Here is a 24,310-nt window from a genome sequence, read left to right as displayed (position 1 = left end):
CTATATACTTTAACACAACGATTAATTGACTGTTTCTTCCAAAACTGGCATAATGATGTTTGTAAGTTGTCGCTATTATAAACATTACAAAACATTATTTCATTGAGAAAGGTACCTACATCTGGAATTTCCATTAAAATATAAGATTGATTTTGCTAAATTTAGCTGTTTAGACCATAAACTAAACATGGAAACGCGAACATATATAAATACTCCACAATATGAGATACTTTGTATTTTTGTCTGAATGAAAATTTGACAGTTATTAATTGCTTAAATTCGATATAATCATATAATTCGTAGACGATTGTCGGTATTCATATTGAAATGTATTAAATAATTACTACTCTTTAACGTCAACTGAAAATGATAATGCAATATTAAAGTTAACACTATATATATTATATCTGTTAAACATGATAACTATGTAAATCTTCTGTTGCAACTACAATACTATGAGTGTTTTTTGTAGATTTTGTGTATTTTGGCCGGTGGCCTTTTCTCACTTGAATAAACTGAATTGATTTAGATTGAATTGAGGTTTAGTGTAAATTTGCATTCGAAAAAGGTCATTGTTGGTAACATGTGCAACAGTATTATCAATACATATTTGTGGACTTAAAATGTTAAACAAATATAAATAAAAATATGTTCTATTTTCTGTTATTTTGCTGACTGTCATAACTGACAGTATTTTTTAATACAATCAATGCCATTTGAAATCAACGTCCACCGAGTGGGGAACCAGGGGTAGTAGACAACGCGTTGAAGTCTGGCCTTAAGAGGAACATCATGTCCTTGTGGTTACACCACTGGGCAATCAGAGGCGGTAGTTTCACGTCATTATGGTAAACCTGTTGTTCTGGTAGAGTTCCCATCCATTCGCGCATCATCAGCAACTGAAAAAACAATCATAGATTTATACAGTACTCATAGATGAAAGACATATTCGCAAACAGTGAGTTCTTGCACCGCCTGATGGACGATTATTCGATTAAAGCCTACCTCTATATCTTCGAGACCACCAGACGTGTGCACGTGATCAGCTTCAGCATAGGTCAGCGGTGAAATGTAACATTTGGAATCGGTCACCGCAACCAAATAGTGCTGTAAAATAAACGGTGGGAACTTTTCGGAATACAAATAAAAGGTCCTCGTTCAAATACGACTGAAAGTATGTAAGTAAGACTTGTCTATTTAAGCTTCATTATTTAAAATGCGCTTGCAAAAAACTGTGAATTTCAATAGAATTTTTCTATACAGAATTTTAATACATGTAGTTTACAAAAGAAATTATTCCCTTTTCACCCAATCTTACAAAGGTAGAAATCAAAATGTTTACCACGGTATGGTCGTAGTAGAAGCGGATGTATCCTCCAATTGTTGTGGTCCGGATAGTTTGTGCGGCAGCGACTCCTAGGAGAAGCATCAACTACAACAAATTTGAGGCAGGTATTGCTCGAAACGTGAAGTATTTGAATGCAACTTATATTATAACAGGCTTTTTACTGGTGCCCGAGAGTAAAGAACGATTTAGTATCCATTAGCCTTATATGTGTGGTTATTAATTAAAATTGCTTACCAAAATTAGCTTTTCCATCTTTATTTAAGTCTGGTTCGAACGAGGACTGTCCCAAGAACCTTATCTCGTTGTGTTGTCGCCTGTACTATATCCATATTTTATCTTCTATACGTATTCGTCAGTCTGACTTTATTTGATATTTTTGTTCTGTAATAACTGTTCTTAAAGAGCAACGGGGTTAAACGTAACTTGAATACAACAAAAACAATTTGAAGAAAAAAACTTTTTTCGTTATGTATAAAGCTTGGCAAAAGTTGCATACGTGTATAGGCCGTTCTAGCAATGTGGGTTGAAAAAGGCCGTACTCTAAACGTTACGAGGTGAAGTGGTGGAGGTAACGATGGTAAGTGTGTGGATATGAACGTGTATGATTTGCATACGAGTGCATACAGTAGTAAACACGTTGTCGCATAACGGAATGGAGGGCGTAAATAATAAATACCTTTCTGCCTTTCACTGTATATTTTTTTCATTGCATATCAGCTATTGTATGCAGTGTCTTCGGTCTTGCCAACAAAATTTCTACAATTAATATCATACACACCCCATGCTTTCCCCGAGGAACAAGACCACGTGCAGAGTAACATGGGCATGGAGGATTTAGAGGTAGGAATGATGGGGATATTGTGCTGGGAGAAGATAAACAATATTGTTATTATTAATTTTATTTTAATCCATTTAGCCATCGATGGAACAAAAATGGAATGTACGTTTATTTTAGAACACCACTGGCCTGTCCACGGGCGTCCTGCTCCAGTGCGAGGATCGCTCGTGTTAGGTTGTCTGGCAAAATGCTTTTATTGAACCTGCAGCTGAAGACTCATTTGTGTGGAAGTACCGCATTATGGCTTGCATGTATCATTCAAGAACTAACGACAAGTTTGTTTGTTTTTTTTTAAATTTCGGTCATTAAGTAAAATTTGGCAGATTTGCACTAATAGAACTGTAATTGCAGAATACAAAATTAAGTGAGAGAGATAGAAGATTATAGGGTGATATACGACAACTATATAGACAGATGTCTGCGAACATGCCGAGATAAGACACTAGGTCAGTCTTCATTCAAACAAGAACTGATGAAAATGGAAAAGCTTATGTTGGTAAGAATTTTTCATTTAGACGTTACTTCTATACTCTCACGCATCCAGTATGCATGTAGTCGCACAAATGCATCCAAATGCACTGCTTATTGCTATATCACACTGTTTATAGGTGATTTCCCTCCTGGGACTCGCGGCTGCAGCAGACATCCGGACCACAACAATTGGAGGAGCCATCCGCTTCTACTTCGACCACACCGTGGTAAACATTTATATCCATTGGTTTTTGGTAATGTTGGGATATTTTCTTTTCATAAATAATTAAAATTTCGTATAAACAACAGTTTCTTCAAGCGCGTTCTAATTGATGAAACTTGAATGGACGGGTCTTAATAAAGTTCTTTGTCTGGTATATATGCGAGGATCTATACTTTTAAGATATTCACCATTCTCAAAACTTCACACCAACTGCCTGGTTTTTGCTACAGAATGATTTGGTTGCGGCGACCGATTCCAAATGTTACATTGTACCGCTGACCTATGCAGAAGCTGATCACGTGCACACGTCTGGCGGTCTCGAAGAGTTGGAGGTACGCTTAAATAAAAATAACATCAGGGAGACTTGTCCCAATTTCGTTTTTTACACACCCGCCATAAAACAAACATTAAGGTCAATTTCAAGCCACAAATGTGGTGTAAAAACCACTATTTGCACATAAGTCTAACAACTACGAGTGCTTTACAAATATATGATTGTTGTTCACAGTTGCGAATGATGCGCGAATGGATGGGAACTCTACCCGAAAAGTCGGTTTACCATACAGACCGGGCAGTACCGCCTCTGATTCAACAATGGTGCACCCGTAGGGACATGATTTACCTCGCTAGAGCTGATTTTAACCCGTCCTCTACTACCCCTGTCTCCCCGCTCGGGAAACGCTAATTTCAAATGCTGTTGATTGTATTGAAGCAATAATATGTCAACCTCAGCAAAATAAACACATCATCTATCTATACATTTGCTACATGTTACCACAACCATGATCATTTTATAGTCTGTATATATTGGCAAATAAGCTTTGCAAACATATTAAGTTAGAGCATCATGACACGGAACTAATACTTTTATTATGTTATGTAGAATACACTATTATTATGAAATATTATTATAAAGACACACATAAGTCTAACAACTACGAGTGCTTTACAAATATATGATTGTTGTTCACAGTTGTAAATTATTCAGTAAAGAAAAGGATTAAAATAACTAATAGACAATGCTGTTCTTTGTTATGCCTCACTAATATGTTTACATACATGACAATTTGACCTTCATCGCAAATATCGAAAAATAACAGAACATCCAGAAGAGAAACTGAAAGTAGACAATTCGGATGAAATGACTTTTATTTATTATGGTGGTGATGTTTTTATTTTTTGATGAATGCCAAAAGAAGATATGTTTATGAACTTAAACAATAAATTATGCATTTGCTTCTACAAAATAACCGACCTGTATTTAGTGCTATTGCTTTAACATCAATCGAAGCAAAAATGGCATCAATGTATGCGTCTAAAAATGTTAAATTTAGATGGAGACAATCCAGAAATGAGCTGCCAGGAAGTGATCGATTTCGGATACAAAGGTACATGTGCATTAGTCTGAAATAATAGACGTGTTATACGGGATTCTTCCAATCCCTAACGTCTAAACGGTTTTGTGCAAAAAGCGGGGGTGTTTGAAAAATATTGAAATTGTATTAAGTGAAGTATTTTATGGTTGAAATGGATAATAAAGTAAAGATTTATATTCATATTTTACCATGGAAGTGCAAAGCTATTTTGCAAAAAAAACAAGCATTTAATGCATTAAAACACATTAATCACCTTTTCATTAAAAGGAAAGTTGACTGACACAGACAACAATTATGCCAAGTGGAACAACTTGACCCAATCGTAATAATTCGGCCACCTCCGACAAGCTTCGAGATAATACAATCGTAACAACTCGGCCTTGGCCGAACAATCTGAACACCTCAGCCAGTATCCAACAGGGATTGACTATCTCGAAGCTTACCGAAGATGGCGAGTTGTTACAATTGATGGCCGAAATGTTCCGATTGTTGTAAAATTGTGAACTGCAGCCTTGCAGGTGCCCTTCATGTATATATTGTTATGTTTTGACAGAATGAAATGAAGAAAAAACTATCCAACTCATAATTATTTGCTTGATATTACTTTTTGGTTACGGAATTTATATAAAATAACATTATCTGGTAATATTTCTTGTTTTTATGATATGTTATAGATGCAATATGCTTTAACCCGGAATCCCGATTGGAATAACTACCCACTTTTCGTACAAAACAATTTGTACGTGAAGGATTTGCTGTATCAAAAATCGTAAAAAAAAATCTGTCAACGTACAATTATTTGGACTAGAAGGTACATCTAGCTGATCTACATCTCTTAGTCTAAATATTTGTACGTTGACAGACTCTTTTTACGATTAAAAAATATATATATATATATATATATATATATATATATATATATATATATATATATATATATGGCAAATCCTTCACTACAACATCTTCATGTAACTTTGAATTCAGAGTTGATTATTCACTAAAATTATTTCGCATTTTTAATTGTTGTTAAACCTGAAACGTCTCAACCATCAAAAAAGAACATATATATGCTTCAATAGTCTAAAAAAATAGATGTGTTATATGGGATTCTTCCAATCCCTTATGTCTAATCGGGTTTGTGCAAAACAGGGTGGGGGTTGAAAGATATTTAAATCGTAGTTAGATAAGTATTATATGTTTGAAATAGATATTAAAGGTTTATATTCGTATTTTAGTTATTACCATGTAAGTGCAAAGATTTTTTTCACAAAACAAGCATTTAATGCATTTAAACACAACCATTTTACATCTATGTGAATCCATGCACCGCAGCCTTGCAGGTGATCTTCATGTATAACAGTTTATATCATTATGTTTTGACAGTATGAAATGAAGAAAAACACTCATCAAACTCAAAATAATTCGTCAGCTTTTATTTTTTGTGTACATAACTCATATTTTAGATATATATAATTATCTGACCCGGAATCCCAATCGGAATAGCTACCCACTTTTGGTACAAAAAAATTGTATGTGAAGGATATGCCATTTCAAAATTTGTAAAAAGATCAAATAAGTTACTATTATTTGGACTAGTGCTTCAAGTGTTTGATTTATTGTCTCTATAATGTATAATGCACCTGTCAATTGTAGAGCCAAGCTGGGAGCTGCCTAAAAATCAGTTACTCAGTTAGCTCAGTTTGACAGATCTCCGTGTTCACATGGTCGTGGGTACAAGCACCATACCAGTAGCATCTTTTCTCAAAGGTTTACTTTAGAACCCATCATCCAGGAGTAAACAATTATGATTTATTTTATTAAATATTACAGGCCATGTTCTTTTGTAAACTTTCAGATTGAGAAGTGCCTGGATACAAGGCTAGTATTGTTAACATCATCTGATACAATCAACTGGAACAAAGCTGAAATGGCTGCCTGACCTGACTTAAAAATTGGATGGCAGTACATCAGACTAGAAGATTACATGTATTGAGGTGGACAAAATGAAACCTGAGCCTACCAAAGCTGACAGATTGCACAAGAAACACATAAATGCAGGTATATACTGAGATATTGTAAAAAAATTGAAACTTCTCATTCATTTAGGAAGTTCAGTTGAAACAGAGTTGGCAAAAAAATGAACAAAGGTATATACATTTTGAATTCTAATTCAAATGAGAACTTTACTGGCCAGCACAGAATGGTAAAATGCTAGTCTACCAATATAAATGTGCCTGGTTCGAATCAGTAAAGCTGATGAATGTACTGGTTGTGTAGCCAGGATGTGAGTAGGTCTGCACTTGGCTGATAATGCATATCATATGTTTAAGCTGCCCTCTCACAGATTGTCTGTTTTACCAACTCTTTTTTATTTCTTGGTCTTGTAATGAATTATTTTATGCGAATTTCTGAACACTGGACATAACAGACAACTGGAAAAAGGGGATCGCTGCTTTCTTATATTAATTCAGTAAAAAAACTGAAAATATTGGAATGCTGTTTTCTTATTTTAATACGGTCAAAAGATGATGTTCTGTGCCAAAAATCTCATTATTAGTAAAGCGTTAGTAATGCTTTTAACCATAAAACCAATAGTTACAAATGTAAATATAAAAAACATGATCTTATCTTTTGTCAGCGGTTTTGGAGCAGCACTATTATCCAGCCATACACCAGCACTTAGTTTGTCATAGGGAGCATTTCTGAGCAGTTATGGAGACCACTAACTATGCAGGTATGTCATAATCAAAATCTTTATATATTTTTTTTTATAATTTAGCATCTGTTGAGAAGAAATTTATTTCTAGATTGAAGGCACACACTATAGATTGATGCCCAAAAATATATTTCTTATTTTAATGCATTATCATGTCTAACTCATTTGACTTAAATGATCAAAGCAAAAGAAAGGCAAATGATTAATCTGCAGATATACAAATGTAAGCTTTTTTAACTGGGGAAATTGTTGCCACTTGTCTATTAATTAAAGAACACATTTATAATTAATAATGTTTAATCTGTACACAAATCATATGCCTTCTTTGTTTTAACCATCAATGTCAAAGAGTCCAGCATGATAATGCATTAAATTGAAAAAAATGCATTAATTTATATGAACCCTTTAAACAAAGACATTTCCTAAATCCAATAAAAATAATTGAATATTAATGCAGAGTTCAGTTAGAATATAATATACCTTTTTTGCAGTTGTTGCAGTGAAACTTGCACCAGTGTGTTTTCTGTGGAGATAAAGAGATAGTGTCCAGCAATGAAGACCCAACTCAAGATCTGACCTTGTAAGGCCAATATGAAATAACTGTGTGGGAAAATGGGAAAAAACCTGCAGTCAGGAATGCCAGAAATCATCAAAAGAACAGTGTTAAATTAATCTTGAATAACTTGATATTTATTTTGTTTGACATATTTATTCATGGTGCAGAGAAAACATTCTTTTTTTTCTCATGGTTATTTAAATTTAGAATTGATAGGAGGGAACATCACTATGTAGTTTCATGTTCATAGTCAGATCAAAACCAATGTACATACCCAAATGAGCATTCAAAAATATCAAAATGGTACTTGTTGTATGTAGTGTAAGTTAATTAACATAATAAACAAAAATATTTAATCAATTTCAATTTATTATGCCCCTTTCAAAGAAGAGGAGTATGTTGCTTTGCACATGTTGGCCGCTACGTCCGTCTGTCTGACAGTAGACCAAAGCTTTTCCGGGTGATAACTCTACAATTCCTAGACCTATTGTCAAACTTGACATGAAAGTTTGGTTTAACCAGTAGATGACCCCTTTTGATTTTAGGGGTAATATGGTCAAAGGTCACAGTGACCTTGAACAGGAAGGTGTCAAACCATAGATCTGACTGATAAGTTGACAATGCCTGCACCTATGGCCCTCAAACTCAACATGGAGGCTAAGTCTGACTATTAGAAGTTCCTTTTGATTTAAGGGGTCATTGGATCAAAAGTCAAGGTCACAGTGACCTTGAATGCTAAAAGGTTGTGCTAATAATGACTGGACAAAGCCTGCACCCATGGCCCTTGAACAACTTGACTTTGGGGTTGGGCCTGACCAGTAGGTGAGCCCTATTGATTTGTCACAGACCATTGAACGCAAAAAGCTTGCCTGTGTGACAACTCGACAAAGTCTGCTACCATGGCCTTCAAACTTGAAATTTAGGTTTTGGGTGACCAGCAGAAGACCCCTTTGGATTTGGAGGTCAAGGTCACATCTCCAATATTGGTCATTAAAACTATGTCATTTACTTATTCCCTGCTGCTAAGAGGATACATGTTTATCAGCAAATATCAGCCATCATCTGAATATGAGTGAAAACTGTACCAACTACCCTCATACTTTGAATAATCTTAAAACTGCCTCAAAGGCATCTTTTGTCAATGAAAAACCAGCTGTCATTTCGGTCCATGCATATTTCATTGAATTGTCCAGATATTCTTGACAACATGGCGCTAATTAATGCTGCAGGTTTGAAATTTAAGACATTAGTTTTTTTTCTTCAGCACCATGCAGATTTATTAACACTTTTATAATAAAAACAAACTAGAAAACAAATTTTAAAGATATTAGTTTTTTTCATGGTATGATGCCACAGCACCATGCATATTTGTTTTCACTTTTATATCAAAGAAAGTAACTCGAGCACAAATGTTGTAGATATGTGGACTCTGTTGATAGAAGTTCTGGGAGGCATTTTTAGGCTTAAAAGAGCATCATTTTAAAGTTATATTTTTATTATGTCCCTTGAATCTTGGGTATAGTTTGTATTGTATTTGCATTTTAAAGACATTGGCTTCAACAGACCCTAATGAAATGAAGGAATGTAATTGCTTACTAAAACGACTTCATAAATTGAAGCAATTTTAACATAATGAATATGCATTTAACTAATTTAAAGCAGTTCAAAATAAGGAAATTTGAATTAAGAATCTTGTAGGCCATTGGATACATGATTAAGTAGGGCCAATATATTTGTGCTTATTATAATCACATTTATCCTTCTTCATCTACCTTAAAGAGTGTTCATCATTTGTATGAAATCATTTGATCACGTTTCATTTGAAAGAACTTTGCGGTAGTGTTTGCTTGCTTCAGTTACGTCACCGACAGTCTTGCAACGCTTTCAGCGCTTTGATTAATCTCGAGAGTATAAGTCAAAGGATTCGTGCAGCTGGCTGGGTAACGTAATTTGCAGTGATGTTAAATCGAGTGTGTCATTTAGAAGTAATCCAAGGTAGCGATATTTATCAGCACATTCCATTTCATTGTTACTACAGAGAACCTTAAAATGAGGTTTTGGTATTGCTTTTGCACTTTGATATGGTATTGGTTTGTTGCATGACGTCGAAATAAGGAAATGATCAAAGATGAACTTGTCATTAAAAGGCGATTTAGGACTTTCTTACTTTTCCCTTTATTATAGTCGCAAAAAGATTTACTACTAACATGTCCTTCGAAGCACAAGATGTCGCAATCGGAATTTCTCGGCTAATATCAAGATATTTCGAAGGATGCCGGAGATGGCCGAGTTGTTACGATTGAAGGTATCGGTGCCTTACACATTATCAAGGGCGACTACTCTAACGCTGTTAGACAATGATTTAGAAGTGTCACTGACACACTAAGATGGAGCATTTATTGTGGGATCACAACGACGCGAGGTCGAATATCTTTTGTTGCTAGGATGTTATTTACCGCATAACCTTTTTTAAAACTCTCGTTTATTAATATATCTACATTTGTTTCAATAACTTTACTGTGGTTTGACATTTGGGAGAAGGCATCAACATTTTTGTTTATGTTTTTTAACTTATTCACAACGTTATTACAATGGTGCTTTTTACTTTGAAACTTGATGATTCAACAGTTTTAAACCTTTTATTTACAAAAGCCACTGAATGGGATTTTCGTTGTTTCGAGCAATAACTATATCATATCTTAAGAAAATGCATTGGGTACTCTAAAACGTATTTCTTCGTCTGCAGATTGAGTTCAGATTCATGGAATTACTTGGGGGTTCCTAAAAAAGCATTTTCAAGTTTCTTCAAGTTAAAGCATATATACTTGGACAAGATGTACAAGTGAGGCTTCTACTCTATTGGGAAAAATGTGAGGTACATTGACTAGCTTGAATTCCCAGTTACACTTACAGTCTGCTGACCGTTCTACACCCCTAGTTTTATTTTACATTATCTGTGTACATAGTGCGTTGTTTTTAGTGTGTGTGTATGCCTCTGGCTTTGGCCCTGTGTCAATATATACGGGATTTATGTTTAAGCTTTCGACTACTATACTTTTTTCTGTAGTTAAGCACTCAATCTTCATCGACGTGTTTTCATTAACTTGATAATGAACTTTGAAACTTATTTTAATGACCTTAGTGCTAACTTCATTTCATTCTCATTGTTGTTGATAGAGTCTGAGTATTCAAGAAAGTAAATTCGCAAACGAAAGTTCCTTTTTATTCGTTTAGGTGATTTTCACCACTAAAACAACTGTATTTCAAAACAGACTACATCCATATTATCCAAATGGGGAGCCGACTGTTGTCGCGGCAGTGTCGGGTCGCTGCAGGTACATGATGTCCTTGTGGGCACACCAGCGAGACACCAGTTCCGGGAGGTGAGGGTCGGAATGATACACACTCGTTTCGTTGAGGGTACCCATCCACTCTCGCATCATTCTCAGCTGTAAATCGGTAAAGGTTTGTTTAGATTATATACTGATATACCGAACGTATTCCGAGAGTGTGGTTCATCAGAAACAAAGCAAACACCTTGAGATTACCGCTTCTCATAAAAGTAGTCTCCATTTGATAAAGTACACCTCTATCGATCGAAAGGTGGTAAGTGCCTCGCTTCCTAGAAACGGATTTATACGTTCTACTTCCAAGATTCATGTTACCTATACTGTATACCCCGAAGTACCAGAACATGCGATACACACTGGGAACAAATGTTTGTTAATTCGAAATTGCAAGATTAGAATGGTGAGAGTGTAGAAATGGTATAGGTGTCCTCCTTTCACCCAAGAGGTTGTGGGTTCGATCGCCACCAATGGAAATGGACACCAGTACTGGTTTCTACCCAATAACGGACACGAGAGTGATTCTATTATCTATATACTTTCTTCACAATCGAGCTAAAGAAATTTGTATAAACTAAACTAAAAGCCGAAATAAACATAACAAAAGTTCTAAAAAAGTGTGGGGGGGGGGGTTAACGGATGAAATTGCTGCTTTAATGTATTTCACTCAATCTTACCTCCAAATCTTCAAGACCGCCAGACGTATGCACGTGATCAGCTTCGTCATACGTAAGTGTCACGATGTAGCATTTTGAATCAGTCGCCGCCACCATATGCCTCTATAAGATATGAGGAAATAGGTTAGATGTTAATCGAATAATGATTTATCATTACTATGCAATGTTTAAAAAATGTCAAGTCATCATATTAAGCATGCATGAAAAGAGCAGAGAGTGTGAATACGAACAATTTAGGGACATAATTATAACAATCAAAGAGGTAACATCCATTGAAGACTACATTTGTTGGCAGTTTAACACATTTTTTTAAGAAATCATAATTATACGAAAAACTGTTACATGGACTTTTATAGGTAATATTTATAGTTTAGTTGTTCAAATTTATACCACGTTGGGTTCGAAGAAGAAGTGTATCTGTCCTCCAATGGTCGTGGTGCGCACTTGGTGTTGCTGAGTGACCCCGGCGGCGGCAGCCGTGAGTCCCACAACACTCGTCAACTTAAGAAAAATCAGGCAGCAATGTTAGTTCATCAATTTGATATCCCCTTGCGAAAAATTCCATTACTCCCCATTCACGGAATAATTCTATCGTGGGTATTAAATTCAGTATCGATCTATTATTTGGAAGGTTAAAGGCATGTTTCAAATGCCATGAGGATGTGCTAATTGTACATTAATTGCCATTCATTGATTTCGATAATTCTATGCAAAATATGTTCAATGGATTTATATAATAATTAACGGGAAAATTTTCAGAGCCATAAAGTCTACATATGAAAACATCAAAACATGTGTAAAGATAGACAATAAAAAGTCATGTCATTTCAAATGTACATGCGGAGTCAAACAAGGCGATCAAATAAGCCCAGTGCTGTTTAGCTTATACTTAAATGACCTGGAAACATATATACGTTCAAACATAAACACAGGCATAACGATCGAGAGTGAAACGATGACAAATTTCTTCAACCTGCTAATTTTACTTTATGCTGACGATACAGTCCTTTTTGGTCGCAATGAAAAATATTTCCAAGATAAACTTCATGTGTTCCAAAATTATTGCAATCAATGGAAACTAAACATTAACAAAGGTAAAACTAAAATAATGATTTTTGGTGCCAGAAAAACAGATAAATTCCGTTTTATGATTGATAATGATAATATTGAAATTGTTAAAAGCTATAAATATCTCGGAACTCTTTTCTCAAGTAATGGAAGCTTTAAATCAGTAAAACAACATATAGCTAACCAAGCAAACAAAGCAATGCACTTACTATTACTAAGAATACATAATCTTGATATTCCAATAGACTTACAATTAAAAAAAATTGACAGCACTATTCTACCAATACTTACATACGGATCAGAAATTTGGGGGTTTGAAAATATTGATGTCATTGAGAAAGTACATAATGACTTTCTGAGGAAAATCACTAATTCCAGGAAAAGCACACCAATGTATATACTTTACGTAGAACTTGGAAGAATCCCCCTTAATATAATTATACGCTCGAAAATAATAAAATTTTGGTCAAAAATCCTAGATCCTAACTCTCTTAAACTGGCATCGTTATGTTATCACTATATGCTACATACGCAATTAAAGTCAAAATGGTTAGTTTACATACAAAAAACACTAAACGATGTAGGCCTTTCAAATGTTTGGTTCCAACAAGCATCTATAAACCTTAAGTCGCTCGACAAATTGGTAAAACACATTCTAACTGACCAGTTTAAACAGTCCTGGCATGCAAACATCAATAATACAAATAAAAGCAAAAACTTTAACCTATTTAAAGAAGACACTGAACAAGCTCCCTACCTAAAGATCTTATACAGAAATGATGCTCTAACTTTATTTAGGTTCAGATCTGCAAACCACAAATTATCTATTGAAAGAGGTAGATGGCAAAGCACAACCAAGGCTTATAACGAAAGAAAGTGTGATTTTTGTTCATTAGACATTGGCGATGAATTCCACACGCTACTAGTCTGTAAGAAATTCAAAAACCAAAGAATTAAATACATCTCAGCATTATTTTTTAACCGCCCTAACATTGTGAAATATAAGCTATTAATGACAAGTACAGATATAGACACTCTTGAAAATTTATGTAGGTTTATTCGAATTATATTTAAATCATGCAACCGAACTTAACAATACTTCACATCATATTCTAACATATAAAATTAAAATTAAAAAACAAAAAAAAGGATAAAAGATATAACACAGTACTTAACTGAAAGAAATAGAAAAAAACTTACCCTACAAATAAATCCTTAGCTTCATCAGTCGCCGATGGCCAAATTTACAACCAAATTATTCGTTCATGCACTAAAATATTCCCATTCATGCATCCGCACTAAACTCGCGCAGAAAACGAGGAACAAATACATCTACACTGGCGGTACGCTTTGTTTACTCATCTGTCGTTTAATATTTATAACTGTAACCTTATCCGCTATGTATAACTCATTCTTAACCCAAATTTCTAGTATTGTATATATCTTATCCATAATGAACAAAAACACTCCCAACCTCCCCCGACAAGTAGATATCTATTACACTAAATATTAATTGATACTTAACCTTGAAACGTATTTGTCTCCATATTGAATTTCAGTGTCGTTATGATATGTATAAATTGACTATATCTGTAGTATGATTGATATTACCAAATATATGATTACCTTCACTTGTGTAACATGCAAATCTGATACTACTATCACTCTGTATAACATTGTACTTGCCAATGATATGTTTTCACGAAAAATTATATAGCCAGACAAAGCCCCTGGTGTTTTATACCGCGGTCTAAACAACGTAGTTGACACGGTGTGATTATGCCCCATTTTGTAGACGGGATAAAACAACAGTGGCCCTGCTAAGCTTTTATACATGTACATGTATATATGACTATTGTATCTCGTACTATTAATCAGTTATTTCGAATTCCTGTACCCGATTACCAATATTTTAACATGCGTTTTATATATATCCTATTCATGTTGTTGCATACATTGTAACCTGAATTAGTAAATAAAACGAGTTTTGAGTTGAATAATGTTGCAAGCTTGACTAATTGTATTCACATCTTACCAAAATTAGTTTTTCCATCATTCCTTGTGGTTCCTAAAAGAGAACTCGATCACACAGAGCGTCTGTGATTACAATCAGCTTACAGTAAGGACTCACCGAAAACCTTATCTCACTATGTTACCATCTGTCTGTGCTAGTGTCATATTGATAGACATTTTCTCATTAATACATAATTATATAAAAAGTATCAAACCTAACGACATGGACCATAAACTGTACAAAAATGTAATACGGATATGAACATCGACTTATTTGCAGATGAATCAACATTGCATGAAACCGGTAGTAATATAAAAACTATTGAAAGTCAACTACAACTACATCTTAATCTCGTTGTCGACTGGTGCAAAATAAATAACATGTCATAGCATCCATCTAAATCCAAGTGTATGGTTATCGGAACTTAACATAAAACAAAACAAGTTAGTAAACTAAATCTAACATTATATGGGACAGCATTAGAAGATGTGACTGTGCAAAAACTTCTTGGAATCTATATTATAGATAATAACCTAAAATGGAATCCGCAAATAGAAATTGTTTGCCTAAAAAATAAACTGTAAAATCTCACTTTTGAAACGTCTATTGTTCTACATCAATGTTAAGATGAAACGTTTGCTTTACAATGCACATATCCTTCCAATATGTGATTATTGTTGCCATATAAAAACTAAATAAAGTAAATAAAGTTTAAACCTTGCAAAAAATAGGGCTGCAAAAATCATTCTTAAAGTTCCTATACGATCATCTTCAAACAGATTGTTACACGATCTTCAGTGGTCAACGTTTACAGACAGATGTAAATAATACTGTGCAACCTTTGTCTATGATACCCTAAATGGAATGGCCCCGTGCTATATGTCTGAATTGCTAATCTTTGCAAGTAATGAACACTATTCGCTAAGATAAACTTCAAAACAATATTTAGTTTTGATAAAAACACCGCGAAGTAACTAGTTCATGGATTCTTCTTTTATTACAGTATGAAGGTTTGGAATACTTTTCCAGATGAAATACGAAATGCGAAAAGGTTAAACACATTTAAGCAAAGCACCTCTTGAAATATGCATATCATTGGTTACGAAAAGGTATATTATCTCTTCATTATGTTAAAGATAACTGTTGTTTTATAAATAGTTGGGTTTTATTGATTGCCTAACGGCGTGTACATGATGTATATTGAAATGACTTAAATTGTTATGTTAATTAAACATGATTTGGATAGAATAATTATATTCAAAACATCAGTAGTTCAGAATGTTTCTTGTATACGAATGTATAAGTGTGATGCAGATTTATGATGTACTAAGTGCATTTGTTTCTTCCTTGAAGGCCACATTGTAAATATGATGTTGTTATGATTGAACCTATAATTATGTCATAATGTGTATATACCTTCTCTAGATATTATTATTATTATTATTATTGTTATTGTTATTATTATTATTATTATTATTATTATTATTGTTATTATTATTATTATTATTATTATTATTATTATCATTATCATTATCATTATCATTATTATTATTATTATTATTATTATTATTATTATTATTATTATTATTTATTATCATCGTCATCATCATCATCATCATCATCATCATCATCATCATCATCATCATCATCATCATTATCATCATTATCATCATCATCATCATCGACATGCAAAAAGAAATTTACGACGTTCTTAATTATAGCTATCTTAGGGGAATAATGAATCAAGACTGAATATACTTGCATTCTGTAAGAACTATAACTATATTGTATATTCATGTGCATAGCATACATCAAGGTGCCTTTTCTAGCCTTTTCTTTTGCTTTCTTTAAACAAAAGGTTTATAAGAACACAACCTACATTTTCAGCCAATGAGATTGCAGATAGGCAACCATTAAGTGGTAGACTTAATCATTAAGAATTTCAACGTTCGCGCGTGTTTAAAGGTCTGCCAGTCATCCGATACAGACTCCCTGCGTCAGATTTTGCGTCGACAACATATCAGCCAATAACGTTGTGTCCTAAGTCATTTAGATGGCATGAAGTGAATTCTGAATGATTAAGAAGGACCCGTTCGCTACGCTCACTCCGCCAATTCTTAATCATTAAGAACTCACTTGTTTAACAGTTATCAAAACGAAGATTTATGTCTCATGAAATGAAAAAAAGCCGACAATGCCTTTAAAAGTGAAAATATCATGATCAAGGGAGGCAACCGTTGCGTCGCGTTTTTTACATGTCGATAACGTTTTAGTTATTCGCTTATTGCGAATGAAGAGCACTTCCTTGGAGATGAACGTTATTTATGACAACGTAGTTCAGATGAAAATATTCCTATTGTTGTAGGATTAAACCGTGCAATTTAAAGCTGCAGAGCTGAGAAAACTCACAAAAATGTCATTACACTTTAGTGCAAACCAGGTTTGTCTCAATTTGATGATCATTCATCGCTTCATTTTATTATCATCTTAAAAAAACTTTTCCTCAAATCTGACTCTTGAGTACTGTATTCTTGTAAAGTGGATAAAATGCTGATTAAATGTTGACAAAAGCAAAAATTAACTAATATGGCAGTCTAGGGTCTTAATCCTTTTACGTCTGTTGGACCTTGATCCTTTTACGTCTGTTGGACTTCCTCTTGAGCTATGGCCAGCAAGCCTTGACTGAACTTTTGGAGGTACAGTCTCCGCTTTCAGCCGAAGTTATCTTCTTGCTTCCCACATGCTGGGGTGCGTGATTTGGCCATTGTTGTTCCAGCCATGCATTCAGTTAATATGTTTGCTGCAAATGTTTGCTGTTTGGTTCCCCGCTTGCTGTGTATGCGCTGTGTTTTAACAGGGATACAAAACAAAACGTTTGCTTTTGCCACTGCTGGTTTGCAACAATAACCTTCCCATGAAAGCCCTGTGCACAAAGTCAATACACTTCTAGCCTTGATATATTAATCTAAAGTTTTCGAAAGTGACTATTAAATAACTGTATTAGTCTGTTCTGCTAGAAGAGAAATAGGAGGTATAATGGTTGAAAATCAAGAAACAAAAGCTCTTAGGAAATATTTTAATTATGATACATGTGAAAAATCACTATCCCTTGTTGCTTTTGTCAATATTTTTTTATTTCAATTATTCGAAGCTTTTTTACAGACAAGTGGTATGAACTAGACTGTTTGAGTAGTGTCTATGTCACCAGATGTATGGTTTGATATGAACCTGCAAATCTTAATGTTATTTTTCAGTATGAGAAGAACTTCAAGCCGACACTCCTGCAGAACTGGGAGGTGCCTAGAGCATATAGAGAGGTAATTGATGATCATTGAATGGTAGTTGATGGTTCACCCTGGTACTCTAGTCTAAAAAAAAACAGACTCAACATACAATTAGTTGGACTACCTGGTACTTTATTACACTCTGTGCTACATAGAACATGTGCAATTAACTTGCAAAATCTTGTTTGGTGCAGAGACAGATTGACATAGAGTTTAAGTGATAGGTTTTTAAGATAACTTTTCAGACTATGATTATGTTATGATGGGACTAATCAGTGTGAACTTTTTGAGTCCCACTCTGATGATATCAATGACCAAACACATGTGTGTTGAACCTCATGTGTGTGCCATTCATTTTTTTTTATTCAAATACATTAATTTATTCATTTAAGATCATGTATTGAAGATTTGTTTGTAAAATATTAGACTATATAAAATATGTAAGACTCAAATCTGTGGCCACCCCCACATCAGTGGACTGGACGATACCATGATACCATTAAAATAATTTCAAATTTTAAATTGGGCCAGTGGAGGTGTTGAGAGACCCCACTGGATTTTCTTATAAAACTAACAGGAAAGAACAATATACTTACTATGATTATAGTTAATCAAATTCTGTAAAATGATTTATCAATATTTACAGGTCTATATATTTAAATTTGTAGTTTTTTTACTTGTTACCACGTCAACTTAAGCGTGGTTAAAACCACATTATATTTGGCCCACAATACACTGAATTCTGTTTCTAATGAAAGAGGTTTCACCCTTTTTAATTTTCAGAAGTCTTAAATCAGAATTTTTACTATAAATTGGTTATCATATGACATCATAAAAGTATAGAGAAGTCGATCATTTAAAGCCACAGTATTGGGGATGCTTCAGGGATTGGCATTATGGTTTTGGAATAAATTGGCCACAGTTGTGGAGCTCAGACTACAGATAAGAATCATACCTGTATGCAAAGTGTATGGTTCATATAAAACTTGTACAAGTGTTGAAAGTGATACAATTGAATTCCACAGTTACAGTGATAAATGTTTTAGAATATTGTGTTGAACTTTAGAAAATGATAGCAAGAGGAATGCGGGATACAGTAAGTTTATAGTTAGATTTCAGTAAATTTCATCTGCATAACACCACTAAAGCTTAATCATTCCACCAGTAAATGAATTGGTGTTAATAAGCTAATTGTTATATATACAGGTATATTTCTACTTTAATCCTTATTGAAATTAAGACCTACTTAAAAACAATTTCCTTTAAATACCATGAAAAAAGAGGTTGATGACTTTTTCCACATGTAAAACAAATTAACATTATGGTCTTAATAGCATGCAGATGAAATTTAAAAACTGGTATATACTTTTGGTGTGCTGTATCATAAAATCTAGTGAGTGGCATTTATAACCCCTCCTTATAGTTATTTGATACTGCGCTCACTCTGCCCTTATTGATTATTAAAAATCAATACTGGTTTCCATGATTATGTTCTAACTATCTCTTATGACATTCACTGCAGTGGTCTTTCCTTTACGCCCTAACCTTTGCATGTCCCCCTTCAACAGTTTGTTTCCCTTTTTCACTTCTGAATGCTCATCCTCTGCTGTCACACACTCATATAATTTATAGGGATAGATTGTATTTTAAGACTTTAGATTAGTTCTACCCATTAGCTGATAGCATTTTAGTGAAGCTCTTTGTATTTTCTTACAGCTTTGTTTTCAATGCATGTCCTATCAAGCATTTATTATCAGTTGTTGAAAGTAGTAAAAAACAACATTTATGTTATGTCAGCATGTAATGTGTAAGCAGTTTGCCTGACTACAATATTGATCAGTCTATTCCTGTCCATTATTATAGCACATGTATCATAATTATAATCATGGAAGGGAACATGATTTCAATCAGTGTGGTAAGGTGATTAAAGACAGATGGCAAGAAAAAAATTGCATTACCCATTCTCACTTGTGTCTTCATGCTTTGTTACCATAATTCAGGTATGTTATTTCTGAGTATACAACTTTGTTAGAGGGGTAAAATTGTTCATATTCCCATTACAAGCCTCTTATCATGATACACTTAAACATTATAAACATTAATTAAATAAACTTTTTATATATTTTCCAGCGTCCACGAGCGTTTGTGGGGTTTACACAGATAGTGGCCAGTGACCGGGGACACCTTCTTACTGGGGTGAAAAGGTCCCGGGAGTCGCCATGGGGAACACACATAGGCACATGGGACATGCCCATTAAAATACCAGGTATGCTACCTGAATTATCAATACAATTATGCAAACTCCTTGTAAAGTTAAAGAGAATTAAAAAAGAGTTCATTCACAGTACATTTATATTCAACTTTGGCCATGTGACACCAGCAATAATAATCAAGCGAAAAACAACATACATTTAATGTGATTAACTGAAAAGAAACTCTTCATATATCAAGATTTGTAGAGTAAACACTTATTTAACATATACACATATAATATAAATTATATTATACATCACATTTAAACCTGTTCAAACAACATTGTACACATTATTGTTTAGAAATAAAGAAAAGTTTTCTAATTCAAAGTATGATTTTTTGAAAATACATGCTAAGCGTTAGCACTGTATTCCAACAAAATGATTTTTGTATGAATCATCTGCAGGTAACAACATGATGAATGCTACTGCTAGAACTGAGAATGCCACCCTGAGATTGGAGCGCATCAAAAGTGACGGGGACATCATGCTGGGAGGGAAACTCAAACAGTGCAAGGTATGCATCATTCCATTGAGTTGAAACTTTGTTGACATTGAAAAGAATAGCAAGTGGGACTTGTTAACCAATTATGTACATAACCTTATTTTGAAGATAGAAATATTTTGTTGAATCAAAATGTTCGGATACAGATCTTTGTATAAATGATAAACATAATTCACTTTTGTTGAGTAGGAATTCATTCAATTCTGGTATGAACAAGAAATGAAAAGTTACATAAATCATTAACAATACCGAACAGCGAAAATTATAGGAGAGGTTTCCAGACTTTTTAAAATCATCATTTTTGTAGGTTCCATCCCCACTGCCAGTGAAGGCTGACAAGAATGCAGACAAAACACTCTCCCCTAAAGCTGCAAACGGAGCCACTCAGCTTTCTCCCATGGGACCAGGATCAGGTTTCCGATCAGGGGCCCAGGCTCCGTTGCCCATATCCAGCGTGGATGTCCCTGCTTCTCCCGGTATACAAATGCCTGTTAAGCCAGTCACACCAAACATTGACTGGCCCCGACCCGCATCTCAGGGCTATAGAGTGAAGTCGGCCAGCCCCAACATGGCCGCCCAGAGCCCACTGCCAGCTATCACTTCTCCCAAAGTCCTCACTCCACCCGGTACCCCACAAAAAGACTTTAAATGGCCGTCCCCTAAACCAGCTGAACCTTTAGCGGCATAATTCTGACTGATTTTTATCTCTTATGTTTATTTTTGTATTTAGTTATCATGAATAACATGAGTTCTTTCACGAGGGTCAAAGACTGAATTAACAGGTTTTCTAGAGAAAGGTTTTTGTACGTGTTGATTGGTTGGAATAAATCTATTTTTGGGAAGGTTCATGTTCTAATGTTGTTAACTGGTTTATTTTTGTAAAACCCTCGGTCCTGATCATTCTTCCCTATGATTGATTTTTTTGGTCGTTATGGGCAGGAATGATTAAAAGACCGATGTTAAGCATTACTAAGCTGGTATGATCGTTATATGTTCATTTTGAGATTCTGATTTTGATACAAGTTGTTGCCATAGTCAAAACCACCTTTCAACTTATATATTTATTGTAGAAACTTACTGGATAGATTGCATTTATGACTCAGTTTTTTACAAGCTACCAGTATACTTGTACTTACCAAAACAGCATTTTGACTATTAACATAGTAATTACATGTACATTTATGTCTCTAGGTTTTATAAAATCGGCGCTAAAGCAGGGGAGTAAAAGTCACACTGTGTTACGAAGAAGGTCTTTTAAAGTCTAAATCTTGCTATCATCTCAACAGCAACTATTAACCCTCAATCCTTTTGGACTGATGGAATACTTTCTGGTGTAAAGATTTCATTTTAATGCACGTTTTATGCATGAAATGTTGAAATTTACATTAAATATAAGCATTTCTTGGATTGACATGATGAGGAATTGTTGGTTTTCAGCATTGAATATGGTTGTGGTGTATTGCATAAAGGCATCTGCAACTTGTTTGTATTTTGTTCTCCATCATGTACACTGCATATATATAGTTCTTACACTCTCTGCCTTATATGCACTCGTGATTTTGCACAGTTTAGCAGTAAGGTATTTGGTTACTTATGTTGTTAATGTTTAATTTAATTCAAATTTTGTGTAAGTCTTGTTTTGTAAGATTTCTTCTAACTTTTTATCTAAGGATTTCTTTCTTTACAGTGTTAATTATCTCAGCATTATGATATCTTAGAGCCAAAATTTACTGTGTATACAACAAATGTACACATTTCTTCTTTTTAAAGAAATTTATAAAAAACAAGACATTTTACTACACAAATTGTTTCATGTGTTTTTTTAAAAAATGATTTTGTTAATTACACCTCTGTTTTGTGAAAAGCTTAACTGTGATATTTAGCTTTATAAAATTTATTTTAATTTTACCACTTTCTATAAAAAAAAAATGCAGTTCCCAATTTAAGTATTTTCACACAGTATAGAGTGTACCACAATCATGTTATTCTTGTATTATATTTATGAGTCATGCTTGGCCATGTTGTAATTGTTATTGATTCACTTAATTGTTAAATAATTTAGTTTTGAAAAGGTTTCTATTCTATTTTATTTTGCAGATTCTATATAGGCGTGCTAGTCACATTCTGTTCACAATGTTGTGTTTGTTTTGTCACAAAGAGTTGATTATTTGAGATGAGACAATAAGGACAACAACCGTGTTAACAACCAATATGTCTCCGTTTATTTGTGAAATCTTGTATGCATAATCAGACGTAGCCTTTCAAAAAAGTGTACAAAGGATTACTAATTACTTCAAATCCCTTCCTTTAACAGATATAAATACACACCTGTTTTATATGTAAACTATTTTCTTGTAACTTCTCTAATTTTCTGTCTGTGATAATCTTGTTGCATGTCAAAAATTGTTTTGTGATAAATAAAGTAAATCAAATCCTTAAACTGTTTTGTTGTTCACATTGAAAAATAGAACACAATTTGTTTAAATAATTGTTAAGTGCACAAAGGTCTATATATCTTAAAAGAAATTCTATATGTAAATGTATGCTTTATGCTTTATATGGTTCCAGGAGTGTATATTGAAGGATTGATTGTTGATTGAAATCAGATTTTAACTGCCCTAGGTAATTACAAATGTACATACTTTGCTTAATAATCAAAGTCCACATACATTTGTTTGTCCAGGGTGATCATGTAAATCTCTCTATTGGTTTAACAGTAATGAATATTTATATCAGGGTGATTTTGCGTCATGTCAACTGCTTTTATAGTTGAGGATATTTAAGAAGTTGACGCGCATAGACACGGTCTCACTTCCAGCAGCATAAAAATGTAGAACTAGGCATTTCAAGTCATAGAAATAGCTTTTTTAACCAAACTAAAATCATGATTTAAGACCAGACTTAAGTGCGGGGCCATTATGAAGACAATCACATGTTTTGGGATTATGATTGACAAGCATTTCATATTAAAACTAAAAAATGTGATTTTCTTGGGTAAAAACTGTGCAACTTATGGAGAGAATATTCCACAGTTGGTGCTCAAACATTAACCCCTGGGGAATAAGGTGACCATGTAGACAACTCTTAATCTCGACTCAAGTTATTTGGACTTATTTACCAGGGCTTAAATATATTTCTTATCCTTAGATACGCCTTAGTCATAACATTTAGTGAGGCAAATTAATACTACATTCCATTCAAAACACCACTAAGATTCTTCTCTTAATGTTACCGGTAAATCTAAGTTGGATATTGATTAGGGCCCTTGAGCTTGTATTCAGGATAATTCTGTATTACAATGTTAATAACTTGAATGTTTTGAACGCACGTCCCAATTTCTCATAAACTTTTGCCTTTCTAAAATAAATAAATTGTTTTGTTGTCAATGGCAGACATATTTATGCCGCTGTTGTTCTCTCTTTTTTCTAGTGATAGTGAATACATTCATGAACTTTGAATAAAAAAAATGGTCTTCATTGCCGTTGTTTATTCACTATAACAAATATCTCTTGCTCTTTAATGACAATCGGGCATGTAAGGAATTTACCTCCATTGCTCTGAAGTGAATTGGTCTACAAAAACTTATTCCATGACCTTGACCTTTGTTCTAAATCTGCATGAAAATGTACGACTTA

General features: G+C 34.0%; 4 protein-coding genes across 6 annotated transcripts; 2 read left to right on the top strand and 2 right to left on the bottom strand.

The window, feature by feature from the left end:
- Positions 1–651: 651 nt before the first annotated feature.
- Positions 652–1,665, bottom strand: LOC128233733 (uncharacterized). The gene is made up of 4 exons (XM_052947552.1): positions 1,583–1,665; positions 1,343–1,432; positions 1,006–1,107; positions 652–899 (listed from the first exon to the last, which is right to left on the bottom strand). Exons 1-4 carry the CDS (start codon positions 1,598–1,600, stop codon positions 723–725), a joined length of 387 nt encoding a protein of 128 aa, XP_052803512.1. The 5' UTR covers positions 1,601–1,665; the 3' UTR covers positions 652–722.
- Positions 1,666–2,606: 941 nt separating this feature from the next.
- On the top strand, positions 2,607–3,638 carry LOC128233559 (uncharacterized). The gene is made up of 4 exons (XM_052947287.1): positions 2,607–2,682; positions 2,795–2,884; positions 3,111–3,212; positions 3,389–3,638. The coding sequence occupies exons 1-4, from the start codon at positions 2,659–2,661 to the stop codon at positions 3,563–3,565; spliced, it is 393 nt and encodes a 130-aa protein (XP_052803247.1). The 5' UTR covers positions 2,607–2,658; the 3' UTR covers positions 3,566–3,638.
- A 7,091-nt stretch (positions 3,639–10,729) lies between these two features.
- LOC128235390 (uncharacterized) lies at positions 10,730–14,745 on the bottom strand. Its single transcript, XM_052950203.1, has 4 exons — positions 14,656–14,745; positions 11,943–12,053; positions 11,553–11,654; positions 10,730–10,977 (listed from the first exon to the last, which is right to left on the bottom strand). Exons 1-4 carry the CDS (start codon positions 14,674–14,676, stop codon positions 10,813–10,815), a joined length of 399 nt encoding a protein of 132 aa, XP_052806163.1. The 5' UTR covers positions 14,677–14,745; the 3' UTR covers positions 10,730–10,812.
- A 2,192-nt stretch (positions 14,746–16,937) lies between these two features.
- LOC128236207 (protein Flattop homolog) lies at positions 16,938–23,115 on the top strand. Of its 3 annotated transcripts, XM_052951095.1 has the most exons (7): positions 16,938–17,074; positions 17,889–17,951; positions 18,985–19,014; positions 20,049–20,184; positions 20,578–20,687; positions 20,983–21,151; positions 21,867–23,115. In XM_052951095.1, the coding sequence occupies exons 1-7, from the start codon at positions 17,048–17,050 to the stop codon at positions 21,938–21,940; spliced, it is 609 nt and encodes a 202-aa protein (XP_052807055.1). In that variant the 5' UTR covers positions 16,938–17,047; the 3' UTR covers positions 21,941–23,115. The 3 variants fall into 3 exon arrangements, with proteins under 3 accessions (XP_052807055.1, XP_052807053.1, XP_052807054.1); XM_052951093.1 differs by having other exon boundaries at positions 20,983–23,115; XM_052951094.1 differs by lacking the exon at positions 18,985–19,014 and having other exon boundaries at positions 20,983–23,115.
- The last annotated feature ends 1,195 nt before the right edge of the window (positions 23,116–24,310 follow it).

This window comes from Mya arenaria, chromosome 5 (assembly GCF_026914265.1).
Source record: "Mya arenaria isolate MELC-2E11 chromosome 5, ASM2691426v1".
In the NCBI taxonomy this organism is placed as follows: Eukaryota; Metazoa; Mollusca; class Bivalvia; order Myida; family Myidae; genus Mya; species Mya arenaria.
This window is presented reverse-complemented; position numbering and strand designations above follow the sequence as displayed.

Excerpts from the sequence above, each read along its gene's own strand:
- LOC128233733 (XM_052947552.1), bottom strand. Across the intron at positions 1,108-1,342 it reads TCTACTACGACCATACCGTG|CACTATTTGGTTGCGGTGAC; the intron begins GTAAACATTTTG and ends TTTATTTTACAG. Across the intron at positions 900-1,005 it reads GTGGTCTCGAAGATATAGAG|TTGCTGATGATGCGCGAATG; the intron begins GTAGGCTTTAAT and ends TTGTTTTTTCAG.
- LOC128233559 (XM_052947287.1), top strand. The coding sequence starts at position 2,659 with ATGAAAATGGAAAAGCTTATGTTG. Across the intron at positions 2,683-2,794 it reads AAATGGAAAAGCTTATGTTG|GTGATTTCCCTCCTGGGACT; the intron begins GTAAGAATTTTT and ends CACTGTTTATAG. Across the intron at positions 3,213-3,388 it reads GCGGTCTCGAAGAGTTGGAG|TTGCGAATGATGCGCGAATG; the intron begins GTACGCTTAAAT and ends TGTTGTTCACAG.
- LOC128235390 (XM_052950203.1), bottom strand. The coding sequence starts at position 14,676 with ATGATGGAAAAACTAATTTTG. Across the intron at positions 11,655-11,942 it reads TCTTCTTCGAACCCAACGTG|AGGCATATGGTGGCGGCGAC; the intron begins GTATAAATTTGA and ends CATATCTTATAG. Across the intron at positions 10,978-11,552 it reads GCGGTCTTGAAGATTTGGAG|CTGAGAATGATGCGAGAGTG; the intron begins GTAAGATTGAGT and ends ACCGATTTACAG.
- LOC128236207 (XM_052951093.1), top strand. The coding sequence starts at position 17,048 with ATGTCATTACACTTTAGTGCAAACCAG. Across the intron at positions 17,075-17,888 it reads TACACTTTAGTGCAAACCAG|TATGAGAAGAACTTCAAGCC; the intron begins GTTTGTCTCAAT and ends GTTATTTTTCAG. Across the intron at positions 20,688-20,982 it reads GGAAACTCAAACAGTGCAAG|GTTCCATCCCCACTGCCAGT; the intron begins GTATGCATCATT and ends TCATTTTTGTAG.